A 26,119-nucleotide genomic window follows, 5' to 3' on the forward strand; every position below is an offset into this window, starting at 1 on the left:
GAGGATCTCAGGTGGCTTCTCACAATTGAGTAGAGATCATTGGATCATTATAAAATAGCCACATTTTTGAGCACCTACTGTGAGCTAGACACTTTCCTAAATGCTTTAAAAGGATTTATGCCATTTGATCCTCAAAATAATTTAAGGAAGTGCATCCTGACATTACCCTCACATAAAATCATTCAATTTCCCAAGGTCTCATTGCAAGCAAATGATTGAGCAGGGAATCACAGCTATTTCTGACTCCAGAACCTAAGCCCTAAAATGCCATGGGTGGGCAATGAGGGTGGGCATAGGGAAGTGTCTCCAACTTATTTTTCTGAAAATGTTAGTGATGACTCAAGGGGCAGAAGAAGGGACAACCACTTCATTGCTAACCTCCAGTGGGCATTCTGCAATAGGCCTCTAGCTATTCCCTGAAGCTCCGAGCCACAGACAGCGGGCAGCCTCCACTGCATGAGGACACAGACATCACTATCCAAGTGGCTGATGTCAATGATAACCCACCAAGATTCTTCCAGCTCAACTATAGCACCACTGTCCAGGTAAGCTTGAGCCACCAAGGCACCCGAAGCCCTTCCTCCCTTCATTTCCCTACTAGCAGAAGGTGCTCTTCAGTGGTGTTAGTCCACATGAACAATGGCTGTGACCTTGACACTGATGTCCCCAAGGCAACAAAGACTGCTGTAGGACATTATAGACTTGAAAGGAATCAGGCACTGTGTTAGGCACTTCCATATCTATTACCTCATTTGAGGCTCATAACAGCCATATGAAGTAGGTAGTGCCCATTTTACAGATTTAGAAGATTGAGGTAAAACAAAAACAAAAACAAAAACATGCCACAGCTAGAACGTGGCAAACTTGGAATTTAACACTAGGGTTTTTTTTTTTTTTTTTCCAGAACCCAAGCTCTTCCCTACCAATGATTTACAAATAGGATTTGAAGAGGGCCTTGGGATTCTATGAGTAGCTTTCAGGGCCATAAAGGGTGAGGGAGGTGAGGAAGTGAATAAAAAGGCAGAGTTCTGGGTCCCACTATGCATCACCTAGGGTTGTTCCACTTCTACCTGTTTTATATATTATGGGCATGGGTTAGGATGCTTGGCTGCAAATAATAAGTTACCTGACTAAAAATACTTTTTCTGAGAATATCCCCAGTCCACATCTGAACAAAAGCAGGACTTTGTAAGAAAGCAAGAGAGAGCGTCTGTTGGATAGGCACCGATCAGTTTCTGCCCATTAGATTCTGTTTGTAGATAACATTGTGATGCCAAAAAGTTAACAACCATTACGTTATAATATACTAAATTCCCATGTTATGCAAACAGAGGCTAAAATGAGACTCAGGGAATCTGGTTTTTCCTAAATTTTTACTCATCTTTAAGTGCATTTATCAGAAGCATATGATATGCAGGTCTTCTAAGGAAGAAACCATTTGTAAGTATTCAGTTGGCTTTGGAAATCACAACATTCCCTTACTATCTCAGGGAATAACTAACTTAAGTACACGATTCATCAGTGTGTGATCTTGGGCAAGTCATCTCTCTATAGAATAAAGGGTTTAATCTTAGATCTCTAAGAATCCTTTCAGCCCCAATGGGCTGTGTTTCTGAGACCAAACACTGCCCTCAGGGAGCTCCTGATCTAGACAAAAAAGTCACAACTACCTCGAAGGCAGGCAGAATGAATGAGCAGCAGTTTGATGTCCAGGCACTGTCTACAAGCAGTGTGCCAAGGACTCATTCCAGATGATGGACCCAGACAGGTGCAAAGGAAGGACCAGGACTCATTTTGCTCTTTGGTTTCCCGTCACTCTTGGTCTCAGGAGAACTCCCCCATCGGCAGCAAAGTCCTGCAGCTGATCCTGAGTGACCCGGACTCTCCAGAGAATGGCCCCCCCTACTCGTTCCAAATCACCAAGGGGAACAATGGCTCTGCCTTCCGAGTGACCCCAGATGGATGGCTGGTGACTGCTGAGGGCCTAAGCAGGAGGGCCCAGGAGTGGTATCAGCTTCAAATCCAGGTGAGAGCTGTGCTAGGCTTCTGGTGGTGACCGCAGGGACAGTAAAGATTCTGGCAAAAGCCCTACCAGTGCTCCTTTTTTGTTTGTTTTTGAGATGGAATTTCACTCTTTGTTGCCCAGGCTGTAGTGCAATGGTGCAAACTCAGCTCACTGCAACATTCGCCTCCTGGGTTAAAGTGATTATCCCATCTCAGCCTCTCCAGTAGCTGGGATTACAGGCACGCACCACCACGCCTGGCCAATTTTGTATTTTTAGTGGAGATGGGGTTTCACCATGTTGGCCAGGCTGGTCTCGAACTCCTGACCTCAGGTAATCCACTTGCCTTGGCTTCCCAAAGTGCTGGGATTACAAGCGTGAGCCGCTATGCCTGGCCATCCGGTGCTTCTATCATTAGGGAAAACAATGTAGAAAGCACTTAGGATGCATCAGGCACTGGGCTAGGTGCAGTTCAATTGCCTTTGCAAATTGCAACATCCTCATAACACTCTTAGGGCAGGTATAGTTACCACCCACTTTATAGATGAGGAAACTGAGGAACACAGAGGATTTAAGTGACTTGCTTAAAGTAATACCGGCAATAAGTGGCAGAGATGGGTTGCTTCAAACCTAAGCACTCTGGCCCCAGAGTCCAACCTCTTAATCTCTGCTCTATGCCTCAGCAAAACACTCTGGCTGTAGCTCTTAGAGCTTAGCCAGAACAGCTCTCTGAACTTCAGGAGCTAAAAAAGCCTACCTCCGAGAACTGGCGTGGGGCCCAAGTGCGATTTTGTGTGTACATGTGGAGGGTTGTATAGGAATTGCTAAGGAACAGTGGCCAAGATGGTGGTCAAATATCTCTCCCTCACTTCATTCCCCCAAATCCCTTTCCTAAATCTCAACTCCCGTGGACCCTACTATTCTGTGAATTTATGGGCTGGGAATGATGCATTCATTCTTTAAGTCACTCCATCTCACAACAAGTATTTATTGAGTACCTACTACATACGAAGGCTTTTGCAAGCTGCTGGGAACACAGCAGAGGGTAAGGAGGAAATGGTTCCTGTCTCCAGGGGCTTTCAGTTGTAATCATGGAGATAAACAATAAACAGGCGAAGAAGAAATAACATCCTTACATACGATGATATGGAAGTAAAGTGATGAGAGACTCATAAGACAGGAGGATACACATTCAGAAGGAGGCTGCCCCCAGGAGGTGACAGTTGAGCAGAGGGCCGAGCTACCAACCATGTGAAAAGTGGGCAGGAGAGTCTTCCAGGGAGGAAGAACAACATGAGCTGGGAAAGAGCCTGAAGTAGCTTGAGGTGTGGCTGAGGTGCTCAGAACATCATGAGCAGGGATGAGAATGAGGATGAGGATAGGCTGGGCAGAGCGTGGGGGCCTTGTGGCTTGGGTGACTGTATTATCTGAGGTCCAAACTGTGACCTTTTGAGAGTGAGAGAAGCACTGATTTAGTCCATTTGGGCTGCTACAACAGAATACCATAGGCTGGTAGGCTTAAAGAACAGAAATTTATTTCCCACAGTTCTGGAGGCTGGAAGTCCAAGATCAGGGTGCCAGCATGGCTGGGTTCTGGTGAGTGTCCCCTTCTGGACTGCAGACTGCCAGCTTCTCATTTTATGCTCACATGGCTCTTCTCATAAGGGCCATAATCCCATTTGAGGGCTCTACCTCCAAATAGGATTACATTGGGGATTACATTTTAACATATGAATTTTGAGGGGACACAAACATTCAATCCAAAACAGGCAGTAAAACTAATACTTGGTGATAGTTGATTCGCAAGAGGTAAAAATCAAGACTGTCCTTGACAAGCCAGGGCATCTAATCAGCTAAGTGTATGTCTTGGTAACACTTTTAGATTCTAATCTGAGTACAATGAGAGGTGGTTGAAGGGTTTCAGATAGAAAAGGGATCCTTTTTGTGTCTCAGAAAGCTCATTTTTCAAGCTCTATAGAGTGGGTGAGGGAGACCAATGGGAAGTCATCCAAGCTGGAGATAGTGGTGCTGAGACCTTGGGGTGATGGAGAAGATGCAGGAAGTAGACAGATTTGGGACAGATTTTGCATGTAAATAGGCAGGAGTTGGTGGAGTGGATGTGGGAACAGAAAGAAAAGTGAAGATTCAGGAATGATTTCTAAATTGCTGGCTCCAGTGAAGACTTGGGTGGTAGTGCATGCGTGAGACTGGAAAGGCCCAAATGGGAAGGCAGGACAGGTTTATGGTCTAAACCAAGGCTCTGTTTTGCATATTATCTCCCAACTGTTTGTGAGACATCCAAGTGGAGGTCTGGGAATGGGTAGCTGGGAATGGGAGGGGATAGGTGGATGGCCCTCGAAGCCAAGAGCATGGATGTGATTGCCTAGAGAGAGATGAGAGAGAATGGCTTCCTGACCTCTGTATTCTCAGACCCAGGCCAGGCCCCGGCCTAGACAGGTGCTTAGTAAAGACTGGCATCATCACCATCAATTGCATTTGTCCCGTATTTCCACTCCCATGCACTAGGAAGCACCACAGGCCAGCAAAGAAAAACACAGGCTACGGACACAGATAGGTATTCAGATTCTGCTCAGGCCTTACCTGCTGTATGACCTTGGGCAAGTTACTTCACCTCTCTGAGTCTCAGTTATATCTTTGGTAGAGTGGGTGACTTAATAGTACCTATCTCATAAGAAAGATAAATCATGATAATGCATTTAAAGCATCATAGTTTATGATAATGACTAGCACATGGTTTGTACTGAGTTAATGTTAGCTACGCATTATATATAATCAGTAGTAGTATTGTTGTAGCTAATGTTAGCTATACATTATAATTAGTAGTAGTGTTGGCCAGGTGTGGTGGCTCAAGCCTGTAATCCCAGCACTTTGGGAGGCTGAGGTGGGCAAAACCCCATCTCTACTAAAAATACAAAAATTAGCCACATGTGGTGGCACGTGCCTGTAATCTCAGCTACTCAGGAGGCTAAGGCAGGAGAATCGGTTGAACCTGGGAGGCGGAGGCTGCAGTGAGCTGAGTCTCCACTGCACTCCAGCCTGGAAAGCAGAGCAAGACTTCATCTCAAAAAAAAAAAAAGAAAAAAAGAAAGAAAGAAAATTAGTAGTAGTGTTAATTATTGTTGTTGCTATTGCTATCTTTTCAGTGTTATGCACAACTTCCAGCAATAAGTGTAATCTTACAACATTCTTGCGTATGAAAAGTGTTGGAGTGTATGTGAACAAGATGTTACGACAGGGAAAATTGTGGAGACCCTTGTTGACAGTGGAGGGAGCAATAACATCACTGAGGAGAGGAAGGCAAGCTTGTCCTTTCTAAGTCAGGCAGGAAGTTGCAGGGACGTATGGTGAAACATGAAAGGAAAACGCACTTTTCATTTACATTCTTTTCCCTACTTAAGTATGGTCCTGTCACCCGCATGGCCTCTCACAGTTCTGGCATAAACTGCAACCCTGCGTGCGCCAGCCGTGCCTCCCTGCCCACCTGCTCCAGCACCCGTGTCCTGTCTATGCTGCTGAACACATCGCCTTCATTCCTACCCAGGGACCTTCCACTTGCTGTTCCCTCTATCACCTCTTCTCATCCCTTCTCATCCCTCAGAACTCAAATGTCCCTCCGCAGAGACTCCTTCCCTTTTAATCTGATCAAAGTGAGTCTCTGTTTATTTCCTTCACAGCACTTTATCCAAGTTATTTGGTAACTTATTGCCTCTTTTCTCCTGGCCCCAGCAGGAGACTTTGTTGACTGACCAGAGGAACAATTCCCACTCCCACACTAATCACAGAGCAAAAGGGAATCCCAACGAGAACTTTCTTAGGCTGAGCAGGGTGCATGGTGCATCAGAATCGCTGAGATATCTGAGGGCACACTTGAGGAGAGGGACAGAATGAGAAAGTTCATGAGGAAGTTAGCCCAAGTCTATGGCTGGAGAGATTTAGGAAGAGGCTCAGAGAGCCTAGTGTCAGATGAGGAAACTGCATTGTTTTACTGCACGGTATAGTATGTAACTCCCTCCTTCATTCTTTACAAAACCTTCAGAAAATCTTTATCATATGTCAGTGCTTTTGGAGTTAGATTTTTTTTCTAAATGCGACAACGCACTGAGTCAGCCCTCAAGTTGGATGTGGGGCAGACAGACATGGCTCCGCAAAAAGGTCCAGCCTCAGTCGGGCCCAAGAGCGCTGCAGTTCCGTTAGGTGACAGCAGTGTTTGTCTTGCCCACAGGCATCAGACAGTGGCAACCCTTCCCTCTCGTCTTCCACGTCTGTCCGTGTACATGTCACAGAGAAGAGCCACTACGCACCCTCTGCTCTCCCACTGGAGATCTTCATCACTGTCGGGGAGGAGGAGTTTCAGGGTGGCATGGTGGGTAAGATCCATGCCACAGACCGGGACCCCCAGGACATGCTGACCTACAGCCTGGCAGAAGAGGAGACCCTGGGCAAGTACTTCTCGGTGGGTGCGCCCGATGGCAAGATTATCGCCGCCCAGAGCCTGCCTCGTGGCCACTACTCTTTCAACGTCACGGTCAGCGATGGGACCTTCACCACGACTGCTGGGGTCCACGTGTATGTGTGGCATGTGGGAAGGGAGGCTCTGCAGCAGGCCGTGTGGATGGGCTTCTACCAGCTCACCCCCGAGGAGCTGGTGAGTGACCACTGGCGGAACCTGCAGAGGTTCCTCAGCCACAAGCTGGACATCAAACGGGCTAACATTCACTTGGCCAGCCTTCAGCCTGCAGAGGCCGTGGCTGGTGTGGACGTGCTCCTGATCTTTGAGGGGCATTCCGGAACCTTCTATGAGCTCCAGGAGCTGGCATCCATCATCATTCACTCAGCCAAGGAGATGGAGCATTCAGTGGGGGTTCAGATGCGGTCAGCTATGCCCGTGGTGCCCTGCCAGGGGCCAACCTGCCAGGGTCAAATCTGCCATGACACAGTGCACATGGACCCCAAGGTTGGGCCCACGTACAGCACCGCGAGGCTCAGTATCCTGACCCCACGGCACCGCCTGCAGAGGAGCTGCTCCTGCAATGGTGAGCACAGCATCTTCCCAAGGGATGAGCAGCAGTGCTGGGCTCAGCCCACCTGACTCTAAGCATGCAGATTCCACCGAGGTGCTGTAGGAGAGTTCAGGGAAGTTGCAATAAGGCCAAAGGCCACCGATCACCATAAGACAGGTAGTGGCCTCACAAAATCTAGTTATGGAATAATATCCAATTCTCAGCTCCTTTTCGAGATTAAGAAAATAACAATAAGAATACAATATGCAGTTTAACATCATGGCTACGAGCATAGGCTGTGGCTTCAGGCCTCATGGGTTAAAATCCCAACTCTACCACTTACTAACCAGGTGACTTTAAGAAAATCACTTCACCTCTCTGTGCCTTTGAGCTGGGCTGTGGTAGTAATTAAATCAGCACTATATATCAAGTGCTTGCTTAGAACAGTGTCTAATGCATAGAAAGTGCTCAATAAACGTGAGTTACTAATACTCCTACTACTATTACCAGAGTCTGCTGGTTATAAGCTCAAGGTTTAGACTCAGACAGCTCAGGTTCAAACCCTAGCTCCATCAGTCACGAGCTGTGTAACCTTGGGTGTGTTGTTAAAACCCTCTGAGCTTTTTAGTTTCCCATCTATAAAACAGTGAAAACCATAACATCCACCTCCTGGAGTTGGTTTGGGGGGTAAATTACATAATAGTTACAAAAGCACTTAACCCATGGCTGGCCCATACTAAGCCCCAGATCAATGGTCACTCATTCCCATGGTAGCAGTTGTTGCTATAAGGAGCCTGCTGTATGCCAGGCTCTGTGTAGGTGTCACCTAAACTAACGGGCCCCACAGCCCTAAAAGCAGGGTTGTCAATCTCGTCTGCAGTTGAAACTGAGATATGAGATTTAGTTTGCTTGCAACTGTACAGCTTCCAGTGAGGGCCTGGTTATTCAAACATCTGTGTGTCCCACTCTAAAGCCCGAACGCTTCATAAGCTCTTTAGGCACTCCATTTTCTAGCAAGACTCACCTAGCACCCCTGGCATGAAGACCAAGGGAGCAGCTCAGGAGCATTGGCTAAAGGAAAGTGACATGGCCTTCAGCTCACCAGCGCCCTTGCTTGGCCTGCCCTGCCCTGCCCTTTATGGGTCCAGCCTCCTGGCATTCTGGATATTCTTTCTCAGAAGATTTGTGGACTTTGCCCAGGGACCACTCGATTTAGGCTGGAAGGGCTTCTCTCTGTTGGGGAGGGGATTTCCTTCTATATGTCTCTTGCCCCAGAACCTGCTACAGAGAAAGCCAAGATGGCTGAAGGGTCTCTCTTGGCCACCTGGCATCAGATAGCAGGGGTTCCAAAATTCAAGATTTTGCAAAGTCTCCTGGAGAGTGTGATTTTAAAGAGACATGCTCCTGGGTGTCGCCTCTAGAGGTTTTTACGTAGAAGGTCCTGAGTGAGTCCTAGAGGTGGCATTTAATTATGAAGCAGCAGGTACAAGGGCTTGCATTGAAGAAATACTAGAAAAATTCGCTGATCACCAGAATCAGTTGCAAAGAGGTTTTTTATTTTATTTTTTAACATTTCAGTGAAATGTAAAACATACAGGAAACCAATTCATGTACCATAACTACACACCTCAAACAATTTTTATAAAGCAAATATACCTGTGTAGCCAGCACCCAGATCAAGAGAAGAATATGACTAATATCTCAGAAGCCTCCCTTGGCACCCCCCTTCCAGTTGTTACACCCATGATGGTAATATTTTTAAAATACATATTTCCATGTGCTGCCCAGAACTACTGAATCAGACTCTGAGAGGAGAACTTAGGATTCTGTGTCATAAAGACTCTCCAGCTGCTCCTGATATCCCCCGAGGTGTGGGAATTTCTGATCTAGATCATCTTCAATATCACATACAATAAGTACCCACTACAATGAAATTGCCAGTGTCAGGGAATTTTGTACTTCTTTGGATTTTTTTTTTTTTTTTTTTTTTTTTGAGATGGAGTCTTGCTCTGTCCCTCAGGCTGGAGTGGCGTGATCTCAGCTCCCTGCAACTTTTGCCTCCTAGGATCAAGCGAGTCTCCTGCCTCAGCCTCCTGAGCAGCTGGAATTACAGGCAAGCACCATCATGCCTGGTTAATTTTTGTATTTTTAGTAGAGACAGGGTTTCACCATGTTGACCAGGCTGGTCTCAAACTCCTGACCTCAGGTGATCCGCTTGTTTTGGCCTTCCAAATTCTGGGATTACAGGTGTGAGCCACTGCATCCGGCTGGAATCTGTGGATGTTATAATCCCTTGTGCCTCATCCTGACTGGTTCTTCCTTCTCCTCCTTTTGGCCTTTGTTCTCTGTCTTCAACAATTCCTCTTTGCTAGGTATCTGGAGGCTGGACCGCTCATCCTTGTACCCTGACAACCGATAATCTTATTCACACTGGGGTTTTGGGGATTTAATAGCTGGACTCACTTCCGGGGAGGGTGGATTTTTTAAGATCTGGGGAGGGCAGTGCTTCCCAAAGAGGGTTCCACAGAATGCTCTTCCCAAGGGGGGTCCACGTAAGGGTGTACCACAGTCAAAGAAGCTTAAGAAACTGAAGTTTACTCCATAATATGCAGCTGTACATTAGCCATTGCTAAGGCAGGATGGAGGATGCCAGACTTTACAGAAGTTTTGGCCATGCAGTCTATCACTACCTGCCTCTTTATCATAGCAGCATTTTATTGTTTACCTAAATGATTAGCTCCCGCTGATATAAGGAGATACCCTGAAGCAAAAACCTTTGGGGGTCTAAAATCACACATAAATGCAAAATCTACATTCCCAAGTGATGCCAGAAATAACACGGAAACTATGTAGGATAAAAACTTTAATTTTCACACACTTGATTCGTTATATTTCTGGCCTGATTTTTGCTTTCCTTTAAAAAACATTATTATTATTATTATCATTAGAGATGTGGTCTCCATCTGTCACCCATGCTGGAATGCAGTGGCAAGATCATGGCTCACTACAGCCTTGACTTCCTAGCTCAAGTGATACTCCTACCACAGCTGAGAGGATGTAATTCCAAGTAACTGGATTTGTAGGGATGTGGCATCATGACTGGCTATTTTTACTTTTATTTTATTTTTTAGAGATGAGGTCTTGCTCTGTTGCCCCAGCTGGTCTCGAACTTCTGGGTTCAGGTGATCCTCCCACCACAGCCTCCCAAACTGCAGGGATTATAGGCATGAACCATCGCATCTGGATGACTTTTGCTTTCTTAATGGTTTAATGTTCATATTCTTGACCCAGGCTGGGACCTAAGGCAGGGGTCCCTGCAGCCAACGGAAGGTAGGGAGATGGCTCTTGTCTGGCTCTATTTGTGAGACCGGAAAGGTTTGACACAACTGGTACCCAGCCTAGTTTCTTCATGTATAAAATATGAGCAATGACTTTGCCACCCAAGGACTGAATAAGACAAAGTCAACCCAAGGGCTCAGTGGGGACCACTGCAAGTGGAAGTGACAGCTTCGGTTGCTTTCTCAGGTACAGCTGCAAGGTTCAGTGGTCAGAGCTACGTGCGGTACAGGCCCCCAGTGGCTCAGAACTGGCACATCAGTTTCTACCTGAAAACACTCCAGCCACAGGCCACTCTCCTATTCACCAATGAAACAGCGTCCATCTCCCTGAAGGTAAGGCACTGCCAGCACTCCTGGCCTCATATGGGTGTCCCAGGCTGGGGAGGTAGGGGTGCAGCATTAGGAATGCAAGGAAGCCCACTTGTGGCAAAGAAATCCCTACACAGTTTTAAGGGATTCTGGGTGTGACTGTTGGGCCACATGACTGACCCGTCCTGGATGGCCACAGCCACCCAACCTGGAGATATACGTCCAAGGACAACCACAAGTGGTGCTGCTTGCTGTGTGAGGTAAGATGGAAATGAAGATGGATGAGGTCACCTATCCCTGGTGCCGTTACCACTTCTGCTGAGTAATAGGCCAGTGTTTCCCAGGGAGTGGGGGATGGCCTACCACTGTGGGTTCCCAAAATGACAAATCCATGAAGTCACATGGAATCACATGGAAGAAAAATAAATTTTCTTTATAATAATCATTCAGTCCTTTGGATTATGTCATGTAGAAGGTCACAGTCTGCCTATCTAATTTTAACACCTGTATCATGTGCCAGTTAACCATTTCTTTTTTTTTTTTTGAGACACAGTCTCTCTCTGTTGCCCTGGCAACAGTGCAGTGGTGTGATTTCAGCTCACTGCAACCTCTGCCTCCTGGGTTCAAGCAATTCTCCTGCCTCAGACTCCTGAGCAGTGGGGATTACAGGCACATGCCACCATGCCTGGCTATTTTTTGTCTTTTTTTTAGTAGAGATGGGTTTTTGCTATGTTGGCCAGGCTGGTCTCGAACTGACCTCAGGTGATCTGCCTGTCTCAGCATCCCAAAGTGCTGGGATTACAGGTGTGAACCACCACACCCGGCCCCAATCTACTATTTCAGCAAAGAGAAAGCCAACTTTGGCCACTAGATTTTAATTCATTCGATACAGATTTATTGAGCATCTACTATGTGGTAGGCACTGTTCTAGGTGCTTGGGTCTCATCAGTGAAAAAGACAGAAATCTCTTTTAAAGCTTTCATTTTATGGAGGAGAGACTGACAATAAACATAAACATGATAACTCAGAAAATTACAGAATTTTTTCAAATTTGATAAGTATTATGAGCAAAAGGGAAAAACTGGATAAAGGGCATCGGGGGTGAGAAGAGTTGCAGATTGATTGATTGGTTGGTTGAGACAAAGCCTGTCCACTCTGTCGCCCAGGCTGGAAGGCAGTGGCATGATCTCGGCTCACTGCAACCTTGGCCTCCTGGGTTCAGGTGATTCTCGTGTCTCAATCTCCAGAGTAGCTGGGATTATAGCTGTGCATAAACATGCCCTCTATTTTTTGTTTGGTTTTGTTTGTATTTTTAGTGGAGACGAGGTATCTCCATGTTGGCCAGGCTAGTCTCGAGCTCCTGGCCTCATGTGATCCGCCCACCTTGGCCTCCCAAAGTGTTGGGATTACAGGCATGAAACATCACATCCAGCCAGAGTTACAATTTTACAATTTTAAATAAAGTGGCCAGGGAGGGTTTCATTGAGTTAATAATTGAGTAATAATTTGGTGAGTGTGAGAAAGTTAGCTCTATGGACATCTGGAGGGAACAGCATTCTAGTTAGAGGAAACAGCAATGCAAAAGCTTTTTTGGCAGGAGAATGCTAAGCATTTTTAAATGATGGCTTGGAGTTCTACCTGCTCCAGTGAAGTGAGTAAAGGGAACAGTAGGAGGAGGAGTTTGTCAGAGGTGTAAAGGGATGGGGCGTATCTACGAAGGTCTTGTAGGACATTGTAAGAACTTTGGCTTTTATTCTGAACAAAATTGAGGCATTAGAAGATTTTGAGAAGATAATTGCAATGATCTGATATACAGGGTCATCATGGCTTCTTTGTTGAGAATCAACTTTAGAGAAACAAAGATAGGAGCAGAGAGACCCAGTCAGGAGGCCATTGCTATAATTTGGATCAAAGAGGATGGTGGTTTAGACCAGGATGATGACAAAGGAATTGGAAAGATGTCAGATTCTGCAAAGATTTTGAAGGCAAAGCCAACAGGATTTCCTTTAAGTGAAGGGTGGGAGAGAATGCAAGGAGTGAGATTTTGGCCTGGGATACCGGAAGAATGGAGTTTGCGCCGGCAAGCCTGGGGAAGGGTAGGGGTGGATATAAGGTCTGGGGAGGGGAGATCAGGGTGAAGTTTTGGATGTGTAAGTTTCAGATGCCCGTTAGACCTCCGAGTGGATCTGGAAGGACAAGCCTAACGTTGTGAGGTGTCGAGGCTGGAGATGGTGATCTGGGAGTCTTCAGCGTATACATGGTACTGAAAGCCATAAGACGGGAGGAGACCATCAAGCAGTGCAGATGGAAAAGAGAGTAGGCCAAGGATTACTCTTTGAGACCCTCCAGCATTAGCAGGTCTGAGGGAAGAGGGGGATTCAATAAAGGAGATTGAACATGAGCAACCGGTGATGTTGTAGGAAACCCAGGGAGTATCATATGTAGGAAGCCAAGTGAAGAACACGTATCAAGAAAGAAGGAGTGATCTGCTGGGTGATCTGCTGCTGAGAGGCCAGTAAGATGGGAAGTGATTTGGCAGCACAGAAATCACTGAATCCCCTGACACCAGTGGTTTCCATTTATGGTAGGTTGGGGTGCAATTTTGCCGAAAGGAGAGAGCAAAGAAGGAAAATATATGGCTGGAAAATTGAAGTGAAGACAATCTTTTTAAAAAAATAAAGATTATCATCTGTAAAGAAGGTATATTTTTGACAGTAAAGATTAGAGCAGTAACAGCATATGTGTATGCTGTGGAATGATTCAGTAATGAATGAACAAAGATGTAGGAAAGAGGATGGAGAATCAGTAGAGCCTTGAGGAGGTGAGGGGGTGGAATCTAGTGAATAAATGGAGAGATTGGATTTAGCTAAGATGGATAGATGTGATGGTGAAAGTGCCTGCCCATTCCCATAGGATGTGAGATGATCAGCTGAGAGTGGGGATGGGGAGGGAGGCAGACCTAGTGAAAACAGTCATCTGGAAAAGTAGATGGTCTCAGGAAGAGAGTGTGATTGCTGGGCAGCATTAAAGGTTCATTTGAGACCCATGGTCATGAAATTAAAGAGATACCCATGAGCAAGGCTGCATGTGTTTCTCCAGGCATGTTCTGCTCCATATCTGTATAGAGCAGGTGGAGAGTCAGATTTTTCCATAGTTGTGGGTTTACCAAGTGAGTTCTATGAAGTAAGAAAGAGACAGGTCAAGGGTATGTGCATGCCTGTAATCCTAGCACTTTGGGAGGCTGAGGCTGGTGGACCATCTAAGGTCAAGAGTTCGAGACCACCCTGGCCAACATGGTGAAACCCTGTCTCTACTAAATATACAAAAATTAGCTGGGCCTGGTGGTGTGCACCTGTAATCCCAGCTACTCAGGAGGCTGAGGCAGGAGAATCACTTGAACTTGGGAGATGGAAGTTGCAGTGAGCCTGTATTGCACCACTGTACTCCAGCCTGGGTGACAGAGGGAGACTCTGTCTCAAAAAAAAAAAAAAGAAGTGAAGGAAGTAGTTAGGATGATGGACTGTGGAACTTAAGCTGGATAAGGAGAGGAACAAGGACATTACAGAGATGGGAGACAGTGAAAAGACGGTGGGATCAACAGATTTCTGGTCCGAGGCAGATAAAAATACATTATTACTTGAGTTGCATTCATTTTTGTTATCCCTCTTTTTAAATGGCAAGTGTGCTGTTTTCTATTTACCCTAATAGTATTGTCTCCTTTTAAAGTAAATAAAGGTATAGGTAGTATTCAACCAGGGCAAAAATCTGAGAGGTGGTGTACAGATGGCCAATGTGTAGGAAACACTGGGTTAGATCTTCAAATTCAACAGAGAAAACCCTACCTAGCCCAAAGTCACCAGAAAAGTATTTGGCCACAGGCAGTCCTACCTCTTGGGAATGAAGTGAATTAAAATGTTTTAACACAGTGGTTCTCAGATATTTTTACTTCAGGACTTTTTATACTCTTGCAAATTATTAAGGATTCCAGGGAAGTTTTGTTTATGTGGCTTATAACTATCAGCATTTTCAGTATTAGAAATTGAAACTGAGACACTGAAAAATATTTATTAATTTATTTAGAAATAATAAGAAACTCACGTTAACATAAATACAATAATTAATTAATTGATTTTTTTCTTTCAATTTTTAGTTTAAGTTCGGGGGTACATATGCAGGTTTGTTATATGGATAAACTGATGAGTCATGGGGGATTGGTGTACACATTATTTCATCACCCAGAGAATAAGCATAGTACCTGATAGATAATTTTTTGATCCTTACCTTCCTCCTACCCTCTAGCCTCAAGTAGGCCCTGTTACCCATTGTTCCCTTCTTTGTGTCCATGTGTACTCAGTGTTTAGCTCACACTTGTAAGTGAGAACGTGCAGTATTTGGTTTTCTGTTCCTGTGTTAGTTTGCTTAGGATAATGGCTGCCAGCTCCACCCATGTTGCTACAAAGGACATAATCTCATTCCTTTTTATGACTATATAGTAGTCCACAGTGTATCTGTACCGTATTTTCTTCATCCAGCCCACTTGTTGAGCATTTAGGTTGATTCCATGTCTTTGCTATTGTGTGAAAAGTGCTGCAATCAATATATGAGTGCATGTCTTTAATTACCACATTTTTATGAAAGATTATTACTTTCCAAAATGAAAGGGAAGAGTGGCATTGTTTGACTTTTTTTTTTTTTTTTAGTTTGCAAGCCCCTCTTTTGTCTGGCTTAAGAGAAGATCACTGGCTTCTTATATTCACTTCTGCATTCATCAGTCGTGATAACATGTCTGTAAAACTCTGTTGTATACTTGTGAGGAAACAAAGATAAAAAAGGCAAATCAACTCTTAGGATTACTATAAAAATACTTTGCTCTTGTGGCTCCCCTGATAAGGTTTTGGGGACCTATTTTGAGTGCTGCTAAGCTGTAATAAGGAAGTGGGAATGGGAGAGAGGTTTTTCAAATCCCTGAAGGCCAGCATTCACAAGTGTGCAACTCTGGAAAGGCCTGTGAAGAAGCATTCAAAATACAGGGTCTTGATCAGCAAAGCATCTCTGGGCTTCAGTTGCCTCATCTGTGAATGGAGATGTCATCCCCACCCAGACCATCCCATGGGGTGTGGTGAGAGCAAAGGACAGACCATCAACACAAAAGCACTTTGAGGGCTTTTATGCTCTGCAAATGCCGTGTCTAAAACAGCCTTGAAAATCACCAACCACCATCCCTCCTACCCATGAAAATACGAACAACGTTCTTTGAGCTGGCAGCCTGTCCGCAGGTTTACAAGGGCTCCTTGGCTTTGTTGACGGCTGTTTGGGTTTTCTTTGCAGCTGGCCAGTGGGGTGCTCCGGCTGGAATACCACTGCCTGGGTGGTTTCTATGGAAATCTTTCCTCCCAGCGCCATGTGAATGACCACGAGTGGCACTCCATCCTGGTGGAGGAGAAGGACACTTCCATTCGCCTGACGGTTGACAGCATGGGCAACACCTCCCTTGTGGTCCCAGAGAACTGCCATGGTCTGAGGCCCGAAAGACACCTCTTGCTGGGTGGCCTCGTCCTGTCGCATTCTTCCTTTAATGTCTCCCAGGGCTTTGAAGGCTGCCTGGATGCTGTCGTGGTCAATGAAGAGGCTCTAGAACTGCTGGTCCCTGACAAGACGGTTGCAGGCTTGCTGGAGACACAAGCCCTCACCCAGTGCTGCCCCCACAGCAACTACTGCAGCCAGAACCCGTGCCTCAATGGCGGGAAGTGCTCATGGACCCACGGGGCAGGTGAGGGCTGGGGTGCCAGGCTGACCCCAGGGTTTATCCCAGAAGGCTCTTCAGGTGGGAAAGGTGTGTCAGGGTGGAGATCTCAGAGCCTCCTGGTTCCAAATTTCTCACTCTTCCCCTCACTACCTTGTGAGTAACAGGTTGGAATCTGCTAGATCTAGACTAGAGGAAGCCAGGAGCATCCTTTCCCCCAACGAAAACTACCTTTCTACTTATGAGGGACAAGGGAGGATATGAATGGGGACCTCAGGAACAGACGGTTGAGTTAATCGCACACATTAGTGTCATCACGGGTCCATGCACAGCCTCTTTCTCATTTTCCTTTGACCTATATTCCACTCCCTTCCCTCCCCAACACTAGAGGCAGACACATAAAGGTTTTGAATGAGTTCTTGCAAAACACATGTTTTGCAAAAAAAAACATGTTGTTTTTCATATGCTTGAATTTCCAATTTATATAAGTGATATATATTGTTTACACTTTCTCTCAGCACCGTATTTTTCAGATCTGTCAATGCTGCCGTGAGCAATTTTCATTAACTGCTTCTACCTGGCTCAATAGTCCAGCATGTGCCTGCACTCACATTTTCCCTCTCCACCCCCCCAGTCCAAACACCCATCTCCATCATCAGTGCTGCAGTGAGCATTCTCCTGTGTGTCTCCTTGACAACCTGTGTGAGAATTTCCTTCACACACACCCCATACCCAGGGGTGGAAGTCACATGCTCACAGTATGCAAATAATTATTTTGATTAAATGGAGCTACATTGCTCTCAGCATGGCCACAGCTATCTATACATCGCATGCAGAGTGAGAGGTTCCTATGTACCCACATGCCTGTCAGCACTTTGCATTATCCCACTTCCTGATTTTTGTCTAGCTAATCATATTTTCTACCTGCAAAATATCCAAGGAGTTCATCACTTCTCTCCTGCCCCACTGCCGCCCCTCTGACCCAAGCCCTCATCACCTCTCACTCTGGCACCAGCCACCTCCCTGTTCTCTGGCTTCTCTCCCTGCCTTTCACCTTCCAGCAGGAGCCGGGGTGATCTTTGCCCAGCACAGATCTGTGCATGGCACTTTCCTGCTGAGAACTGCCCAATGGCCCCTGTGCTGTTAGGATAGAGTCCCAATCCCTGCATGTGGCTCCTGCACCTTGCAGGCTGTGACTCATACTCTCCCTGTCCCTCACTGGGCTGGCTCACCCTGGTGTGGTTTCAGTTCCTTGACCATGCCACATTCTTCCCTAGCCTTTGTACACACTCTTCTCTTCTGCCTGAAACACTTCTTTGCTCTCTATCTTCTTGCCTGGCTAATTTCTACTCATCCTTCAGATCTCAAAGGAAATATCTCCCAGGTCCCTAGAGTAAGCTAGCTTCATTCTCCACCTCTCCCAGCATTTCCCTTCAATAAAACTAATTGTGTTATAATTACTGAGATATTGATATTATAGCTAGCTGCCTAGGTTTGAACCCCAGCTTTACCATTTACTGGCTGTGTGACCTTGAACAAATCCCATCCACTCTCTGTGCCTCCTTTCCTCATTTGCCATCCCTTTGTACCTGTCCCCTGATGAGGATAGTGACAGTGATCTCAGGTCGTCGTGAGGATCAAATGAGCCAACACAGGAAGATCCTTGGAACAGTGATCAGCACTAAGCTCGTGTCTATAATTATTATCCTGTTTATTACTATGCTTTAGGTGACTGCTTTCTCTGCTGGGCTGTAAGCTGTATGAGGGCAGGGACCAAGTGCTCTTGTTCAGCAGGGCACCAATGCCCAGTACGGTGTTGGGCACAGAGGGGAACAGCCAAATAAATAAATAGTAATTAAATGGCTGTGTGAATATGCAAGTTTGCCAAGGCCAGGTCTCCTTTAATTGCTAGGCCAGTGCGCCCTCTCACGTCCCTACTCTTTCTCCCAGGCTATGTCTGTGAGTGTCCACCGCAGTTCTCTGGGAAGCACTGTGAACAAGGAAGGGAGAATTGTACTTTTGCACCCTGCCTGGAAGGTGGCACTTGCATCCCCTCCCCCAAAGGAGCTTCCTGTAACTGCCCTCATCCTTACACCGGAGACAGGTAATCCCAGGGGAGGCCACCTGCCATGGGCTCCTCACCGTGGGTTTGGCAGCACTAGGGAATGAGCTCTGTGCTCTGACCTCTAGAAAGTCCAGTGGGAGGCCAGGGGAGAGTGCTGCCGGGGCCTGGCTTCCAGGCCTTTCCAATGTGCTAGGACAGTGGTCCCCAGTCTTTTTGGCACCAGGGACAAGTTTCATGGCAGACCCTGTTTCCACGGGCCAGGCAGGAGAAAGGAAAGATGGTTTCAGGGTGATTCAAGCACATGACATGTATTGCGTACTTTATTTTTATTATTATTACACTGTAATATACAATGAAGTAATTACACAGCTCACCATCACATAGAATCAGTGGGAGCCTGAGCTTGTTTTCCTGCAACTAGACAGTCCCATCTGGAGGTGACGGGAGACACTGATAGATCATCAGGCGTTAGATCATTGTAAGGAACATGCAAGCTAGATCCCTCACATGCACTGTTCATGCTTCAGTGGGAATCTAATGCCCTCACTGATCTGACAGAAGGCAGAGCTCAGGTGGTAATGCTGGCTCACGCACTGCTGTGCAGCCCTGTTCCTAACAGGCCACGAACTAGTAGGGGTCCGTGACCCAGCAGTTGGGGACTCTTGTGTTGGGGCATCTCCCTCCAACCACCTGCATCAGAACACTTCTGGATGAAGAAGCTGCTTGTTAGAGATTTCCCCAGCCCTATTCTGAACCGACTGCCTCAGATTCACCAGTTTGGGCTTAGGAATCTGCACATTTAGCCAGCTCCTCAGGTAGTTCTGATCCTTGCTGCAGTCTGAAAATGACTGAAGTGCTTACTTTCTTGCCCTGGACCTGAACTTCCCAGTGGCCTGGGGAAAATGGTTCCACTTGGGCAGGCACTGCTGTGCCTGGTCCCCCACTGCAAGCTATCTATGCCTCATACTACGTGGGGCTGCGGCAGCGCAAGAGAAACAGAATCATTCTTAGAATCCTAGAGGGAAAGATACTTTAACAGTTATCTGGTTTTATGACTCCCAAACTTGGGAGCCTTTAAAGAATCACGGAAGAGACATGAAAAATACAGATTCATGGACCCAACCTAGACCAACTGAATCAGAATCTCCAAGAATGGGCCTAGATTCTATTTTTAACAGGCCCCCAATGGATCCCTTTGCTATTAGCCTGTGTGTAAGAGCCAGTGATGTAGTTCACCCACTCATTTTACAGCTGGAGAAACTGAGGCCCAAGCAGGGAGAGGGCTTTCCCATGATTACCCTGGGTATGTTGATTACCCCAGTTCTTTTTCTTTCCTTTCTTTTTTGAGATGGAGTTTTGCTCTGTTGTCCAGGCTGGAGTGCAATGGTGCAATCTCAACTCACTGCAACCTCCGCCTCCCAGGTAGCTGGGATTACAGGCATGAGCCACCACACCTGGCTAATTTTTGTATTTTTAGTAGAGATGGGGTTTCCCCATGTTGGCTAGGCTGGTCTCAAATTCCTGACCTCAAGTGATCTGTCTGACTGAGCCTCCCAAAGTGCTGGGATTAACAGGCATGAGCCACCATGCCCAGTTGACCCCAGTCCTTTTTCTCAGCAACTGGTGTGTCCTGCCCCATTTCCTGCCCTGCTTTGCAGTAGGGAATGCTATTCATTCATCAGATGTGTTGGAAGAACACTTCACAGCTGAAAGTGGTGTCTGTATTTTAAAAGAGGACCTTGGGGGAAGACACCATTTAACCCAAAATAACAAACAACTGGTAGGGAAATTTCAGGCATTGAGAAATGTTTTGGACTCAAACGGAATGGGGCAAACTTTCCTAATATCCCTCAAAAGTGGATAAAGCTGGCCACAGAAGTTTCCTTGGAGCTTTACACCATGGAATGCCAAGCTAGAGGGGCCGGGCGTGGTGGCTCACGCCTATAATCCCGGCACTTTGGGAGGCTGAGGTGGGGGGCATCATCTGAGGTCAGGAGTTCAAGACCAGCCTGGCAAACACAGTGAAACCCTGTATCTACTGAAAATACAAAAATTAGCAGGGTGTGATGGCAGGTGCCTGTAATCTCAGCTACTTGGGAGGCTGAGGCAGGACGATTGCTTGAACCTGGGAGGCGGAGGTTGCAGTGAGCCGAGATCACGCCACTGCACTCCAGCCTGGCAGACAAGAGTGAGACTGAGTCTTAAAAAAAAAAAAAAAAAAAAAAAAAGGAATGCCAAGCTAAAGGTACCCTGAGAGATCACATGCTTTCTCTGAGCAAGTTGCCCATTGTAAGGTAGCTGATTTGTTGGCTCCTGTGACCTCCTGGTGAAGCACAGCAGGGAACACGGGTGCCTGGCCACTGTTACTGGGCAATGCTGACTTGTATCTGAAACCCTGACATCATTGCTAGAGGGCAGCTGGTATGTCGATGTCTCTACTGCAGTGATATGGGTGGAAATCCGACCTCATGATAGAGAGTGTATCCAGTGCCTAGATCTTATTGCTAGAAAAATAATAGACATTCCCTGAGCCCAGATCCTAATGGTCACAAATGAAAATGTAGCTGAGACCCATACTTTACTGGTAGAAGGTGGAAAGTTCTGATGTTGATATGATTGTTAATTACTTTTGGGGGGTGGCGAAGAAATGGGAGACAGTAGGTTTTGTGAGAAGCAGTCTCTGTACCGTAGATCTCTGGAAGAGGGGACATGGAAAGGGCAATTTCATGACTCGGCCCCCTGACTACTTCTCCGTCTCTGCAGGTGCGAAATGGAGGCGAGGGGTTGCTCAGAAGGACACTGCCTAGTCACTCCTGAGATCAAAAGGGGGGACTGGGGGCAGCAGGAGTTACTGATCATCGTAGTGACCATAGTGTTCATTATCATAAGCACTGTCGGGCTTCTCTACTACTGCCGCCGTTGCAAGTCTCACAAGCCTGTGGCCATGGAGGACCCAGACCTCCTGGCCAGGAGTGTTGGTGTTGACACCCAAGGCATGCCTGCCATCGAGCTCAACCCATTGAGTGCCAGCTCCTGCAACAACCTGAACCAACCGGAGCCCAGCAAGACCTCAGTTCCAAATGAGCTTGTCACATTTGCACCCAACTCCAAGCAACGACCAGTGGTCTGCAGTGTCCCCCCCAGACTCCCGCCAGCTGCTGTCCCTTCCCACCCTGACAATGAGCCCATCATCAAGAGAACCTGGTCCGGTGAGGAGATGGGTAAGTATAGCCATAGGCGCTTCGCCTCTGGGATTGATGGAAGTGGGTGGTGGTCCTAAACACTCCGTTATCTGAGGCACAGGCGTTTTTAGCCACCACTCATCCAACCCTTTGGGATGGGACATGATGAGATGTGTTCAAGGTTACAGCACACTGATGCTGGAGCAGATGCTAGGTTTCTGTGGCTCATTCTACTGCATTCCTCCAAATCCCAAATCACTCCACGGGACTGAAGTTCATGATAGAAATCTGTAGACCTTGCATAGGGTTGGATAAAATCCTTGGAGTAAGAAGGGGGCTTCTGCACATTTGTGCTTTTCTGGGAAGGGAAAGGAGAAGCAGTGGTCCAGGCTTCCGGTAGCCCAATCTGGAAGTGCAGCAGCCTCGGGCCAGACCTGGCTGACGAAGAGGAGGAATCTCACCTTCCTCTCATCTTTGACTCAAAAGGAGGTGCATTAGTAAAGCACTTTATGTTTTGGCATAATCATCAGCAGTTATGATAAGTATTTTCACTGTGTGTGAAATAGAAAAAGTGGGGCTCATAAACATGCAGTGACTTGTTCTAACTCACCCAGCTATTCAATAGCAGAGGGAGGGCTAGGACTAAGGGCTCCTGGTCTCCCAATTTCCGAGCCACATCTCATTTCATCACTCTCTATGATAGAGTCCATCACACCTGTGAGTCAAACAAACTGTGTGTGTTTCCTTCAGTTAAGGGGATAAAACTCACCAGTAGGACTTTGGAGGACCCCCGTATCCCAAGCTGTGGGGGTGGGCTGCATGGAGCCATCCAAATCCTTCCCTTGTTCACTGACCCTCAGATTAGTGGCAGGGCTTTGCAAAATGGGCTGGCCTTGGGTCAAACCTCTAGCCTTGAACTTGCCCCCATTGGATTCTATATATCAACCTAAGCCACCAGGGACAACCTGCACAGGTGGGCTCCCCACCCCCATCTCCACTACACGCTAGGTTATATATAGCTGCTATAGAGCCAGCTGAAACCCTCCCTGGGGAAAATGAGCTGACCCTGTCTTCTTGTTCCCTTTCAGTGTACCCTGGCGGAGCTGCAGTCTGGCCCCCTACTTACTCCAGGAACGAACGCTGGGAATACCCGCACTCCGAAGTGACCCATGGCCCTCTGCCACCCTCGACTCACCGCCACTCAACCCCAGTCGTGATGCCAGAGCCCGCTGGCCTCTATGGGGGCTTCCCCTTCCCCCTGGAGATGGAAAATAAGCGGGCACCTCTCCCGCCTCGTTACAGCAACCAGAACCTGGAAGATCTGATGCCCTCTCGGCCCCCAAGTCCCCGGGAGCGCCTGCTTGCCCCCTGTCTCAATGAATACACGGCCATCAGCTACTACCACTCACAGTTCCGGCAGGGAGGGGGAGGACCGAGCCTGGCAGAGGGGGGCTACAAGGGGATGAGTATGCGCCTCAGCCGAGCTGGGCCCTCTTATGCTGTCTGTGAGGTGGAGGGGGCACCTCTTGCAGGCCAGGGCCAGCCCCGGGTGCCCCCTAACTATGAGGGCTCTGATATGGTGGAGAGCGATTATGGGAGCTGTGAAGAGGTCATGTTCTAGCTTCCCATTCCCAGAGCAAGGCAGTTGGGAGGCCAAGGACTGGACTTGGTTCTTTCTTCCTGTCTCGTAGAGGGTGAGTTGAGTGTGGCTGGGAAGGTGGGAGGGAAGCCACCACCCCCAGCCCAGGCTGCTGTCCCTTGAAATGTGCTTTTCTGGTCCCCCAGTTAGTCCCTGAGAGTGGAAGGAAGCTGAGGCTAGAGCTCCAGAAACAGCACTAGGGCCCCAGGGAAGAGGCATGCGTACAGCAGGGACCCTGGAAGACCAGGAACAATTGACTCCCAGGGTGGGCGAGAGACGGCGGTCTTCCTGACCTGCCATCTCTCAGCCCCCAGGGATGAGCCTGATCTACTGACCTGCCCACAGCTCCATTTTGGAGGCAGGCAGGTTGGTGCCTGACAGGCAACCAATACATGGGCCGTACAGAGGAGCTCTAGAGGGCCGCACGGCGTCCTCCTAGGGGCTGCGGTGAGCAGCAGGAGAGCAGGCACAGTCACCTGTGCTCCTGCCTCCGTCAAGCACTCATGGCGTCTTTGTCACGTGTCGGCTCCACGTCAAGCACTGCGCTTTGCACCGGGGAGAAAATGGTGATGGAGGGCAACAAGGACTCCGAGGAGCATCGCCGGGCCTCGGTCCCCAAAGGTCCGGCTCCGCAGCCCCCACGCAGAGGACTCGGCCCCGCCTCAGAGTCACACGATGGTCTGCCAGTCAGGGCCTGCCAGGAGTCTACGCAGCTCTGAACCTTCTTTGTGACAGAATTCAGACCTCATGGAACTCTGAGTTCTTCATCCCAAGTTTCCCAGGCACTTTTGGCCAAAGGAAAGAAGGAACTAATTCTTCATTTAAAAAATTATTAGGCACTTTTTGACCTTGCTGTCTGGATGAGTTTCCTCAACGGGATTTTTCTTCCCTAGACACAAGGAACTCAGAACTCCTATTTAGGGCAGGTTGGAAGCAGGGAGCTGGACCCCAGTGTCCAGGCTGGACACTGACCGTTGCCTGTCTCTCCATCGCAGACGCCTGCCCATCAAGTGTTACCTGCAGTGACTCAACCCTATGCATGGAGGGTCATTGTGGGCACATGTCTACACATGTGGGTACCCATGGATAGTATGTGTGTACACATGTGTAGAGTGTATGTAGCCAGGAGTGGTGGGGCCCAGAGGCCTCTGTGGCCTTTGGTGGCCTCACCACTCCCTCCCATCCAGTCCCTCCCTGTGGTCCACTGCCTTTTCATGTGTGTTGTTTCTGGAGACAAAAGTCAAAAGGGAGAGCAATGGAGACTTGCCCACAGGGCTGCTGCTTCAAGCGAGAGGGAGCTATGTGGGTGAGAGCCAATTTGTGCGAGTGGTTTGCGGCTGTATGTGTGACTGTGAGTGTGAGTGACTGATACATGGTTCCATTGGTCATTTTTTTTTTAACAATAAAGTATCTTTTTTACTGTTATTTTCTGTGTCATTTAGCCTGTTTGGGGTCGGTGGATAATGCAGGGGTCCACGGGCCCTTCCAAGATTCATAGATTTGGGGAGCTGGGAGGGATCCTAGGGATTATCAAGCACAGAGAGGCCTGATCTGGCAACATTACCTACCCCAGACACAAAACCAGAACTTCTGGGGATGGGGCCTAGGAAACTATTTGGAAAGAACCCTCTGCCTCTGACACAACTGTCTGCAGTGGTTCGAGTGGCTCTGAGTGATGAGTCCACTAACCAGCAGGCTAGCTGAGAGCCCAGGACAAGAGCTGGGGCCTCCTGCCCCTGCCAGCACCCTTTGCACTGCATGGCATTAGTTATGGAGAAGGGACTTAACTATCACAATTCTTGGGAAGCCGGCCCTCCTGGGACCCAGAGTCAGCCTGTGGGTGCTGCTCCACAGCGCACCTGTAGTCACCAGCTAAATGTGACTTCACAAGGCAACCATGATGACACGAAGACAGGAAAGCCCAGTCCCTGCCTTTAAGTTCCCAATCCAGCTGGGCAAAGAAGGCATGCCCGTGGCAGACACCACGCAGGCGATGGCTCTGAGGTGGGTCAGGCTTGATTCCAAGCCCAGCTCTGTCACACACTAATTATGAGGCCTCCAGCAGACACGACTTGGCCTCTCATTTTTTAAGAGAACTTTTTTTAGAGCAGTTTTACGGCTCACAACAAAATTAAATGGAAGGTACGGAGATATGTCCCCCACTCCCATGCATAGCTTCCCTCATTATTTATTTGTTCTTTTTATTTACTTATTTATTTTGAGACAGAGTTCCCTCTTGTTGCTCAGGCTGGAGTGCAATGGCACCATCTCGGCTCACCACAACCTCCACCTCCCAGGTTCAAGCGATTCTCCTGCCTCAGCCTCCTGAGTAGCTGGGATTACAGGCATGCGCCACCATACCCAGCTAATTTTGTCTTTTTAGTAGAGATGGGGTTTCTCCATGTTGGTCAGGCTGGTCTCAAACTCACACTCAGGTGATCAGCCCGCCTTGGCCTCCCAAAGTGCTGGGATTACAGGTGTGAGCCACCGCGCCTGGCCGCCTCCCTCATTATTAACATTCCCCACCAAGGGTATAGTTGTTGCAACGGGCAACTCTCCATTGACAGGTCATTATTACCTGAAGTCCACAGTTTACATTAGGGTTCACTCCTGGTGTTGCACATTCTATGAGTTTGGACAAACGTAAAATATGTATCCAGCATTACGGGCTCTTGTAGATAGTTTCACTGCCCTAAAAATCCTCTGTGCTCTGCCTGCTCATCCCTCCCTGCCTCCTAACCCCTGGCAACCAAGAAACTTCTTGCTGTCTCCATAGTTTTGTCTTTTCCAGGATGTCATATAGTTAGAATCATACGGTA

The 26,119-nt window shown here is 47.6% G+C and overlaps 2 protein-coding genes across 5 annotated transcripts in view; one reads left to right on the plus strand and one right to left on the minus strand.

Annotated features, from left to right (window-relative positions):
• FAT2 (FAT atypical cadherin 2) overlaps positions 1–23,633 on the plus strand; it is an 87,689-nt gene extending 64,056 nt beyond the window's left edge. Inside the window, exons 17-24 of one of the 4 annotated variants that reach the window (XM_032259832.1) lie at positions 402–545; positions 1,829–2,026; positions 6,247–7,057; positions 10,550–10,695; positions 16,000–16,441; positions 18,365–18,518; positions 21,243–21,700; positions 22,750–23,282. In XM_032259832.1, the coding sequence (XP_032115723.1) occupies positions 402–545; positions 1,829–2,026; positions 6,247–7,057; positions 10,550–10,695; positions 16,000–16,441; positions 18,365–18,518; positions 21,243–21,700; positions 22,750–23,282 (2,886 nt within the window). Of the gene's footprint in view, positions 1–401; positions 546–1,828; positions 2,027–6,246; positions 7,058–10,549; positions 10,696–13,091; positions 13,931–15,999; positions 16,442–18,364; positions 18,519–21,242; positions 21,701–22,749 lie in introns of those variants that run through there. The other 3 variants (XM_032259830.1, XM_032259831.1, XM_032259833.1) reach the window with 3 other exon arrangements.
• Positions 15,354–26,119, minus strand: part of SLC36A1 (solute carrier family 36 member 1) — a 74,925-nt gene continuing 64,159 nt past the window's right edge. The window contains exon 11 of the mRNA XM_032259843.1: positions 15,354–18,404. Coding sequence (XP_032115734.1) covers positions 18,349–18,404 — 56 coding nt within the window. The 3' untranslated portion in view covers positions 15,354–18,348. The remainder of the gene's footprint in view (positions 18,405–26,119) is intronic.

Source organism: Sapajus apella, unplaced genomic scaffold, assembly GCF_009761245.1.
Source record: "Sapajus apella isolate SASKATOON/1434 unplaced genomic scaffold, GSC_monkey_1.0 scaffold112, whole genome shotgun sequence".
NCBI lineage: Eukaryota > Metazoa > Chordata > Mammalia > Primates > Cebidae > Sapajus > Sapajus apella.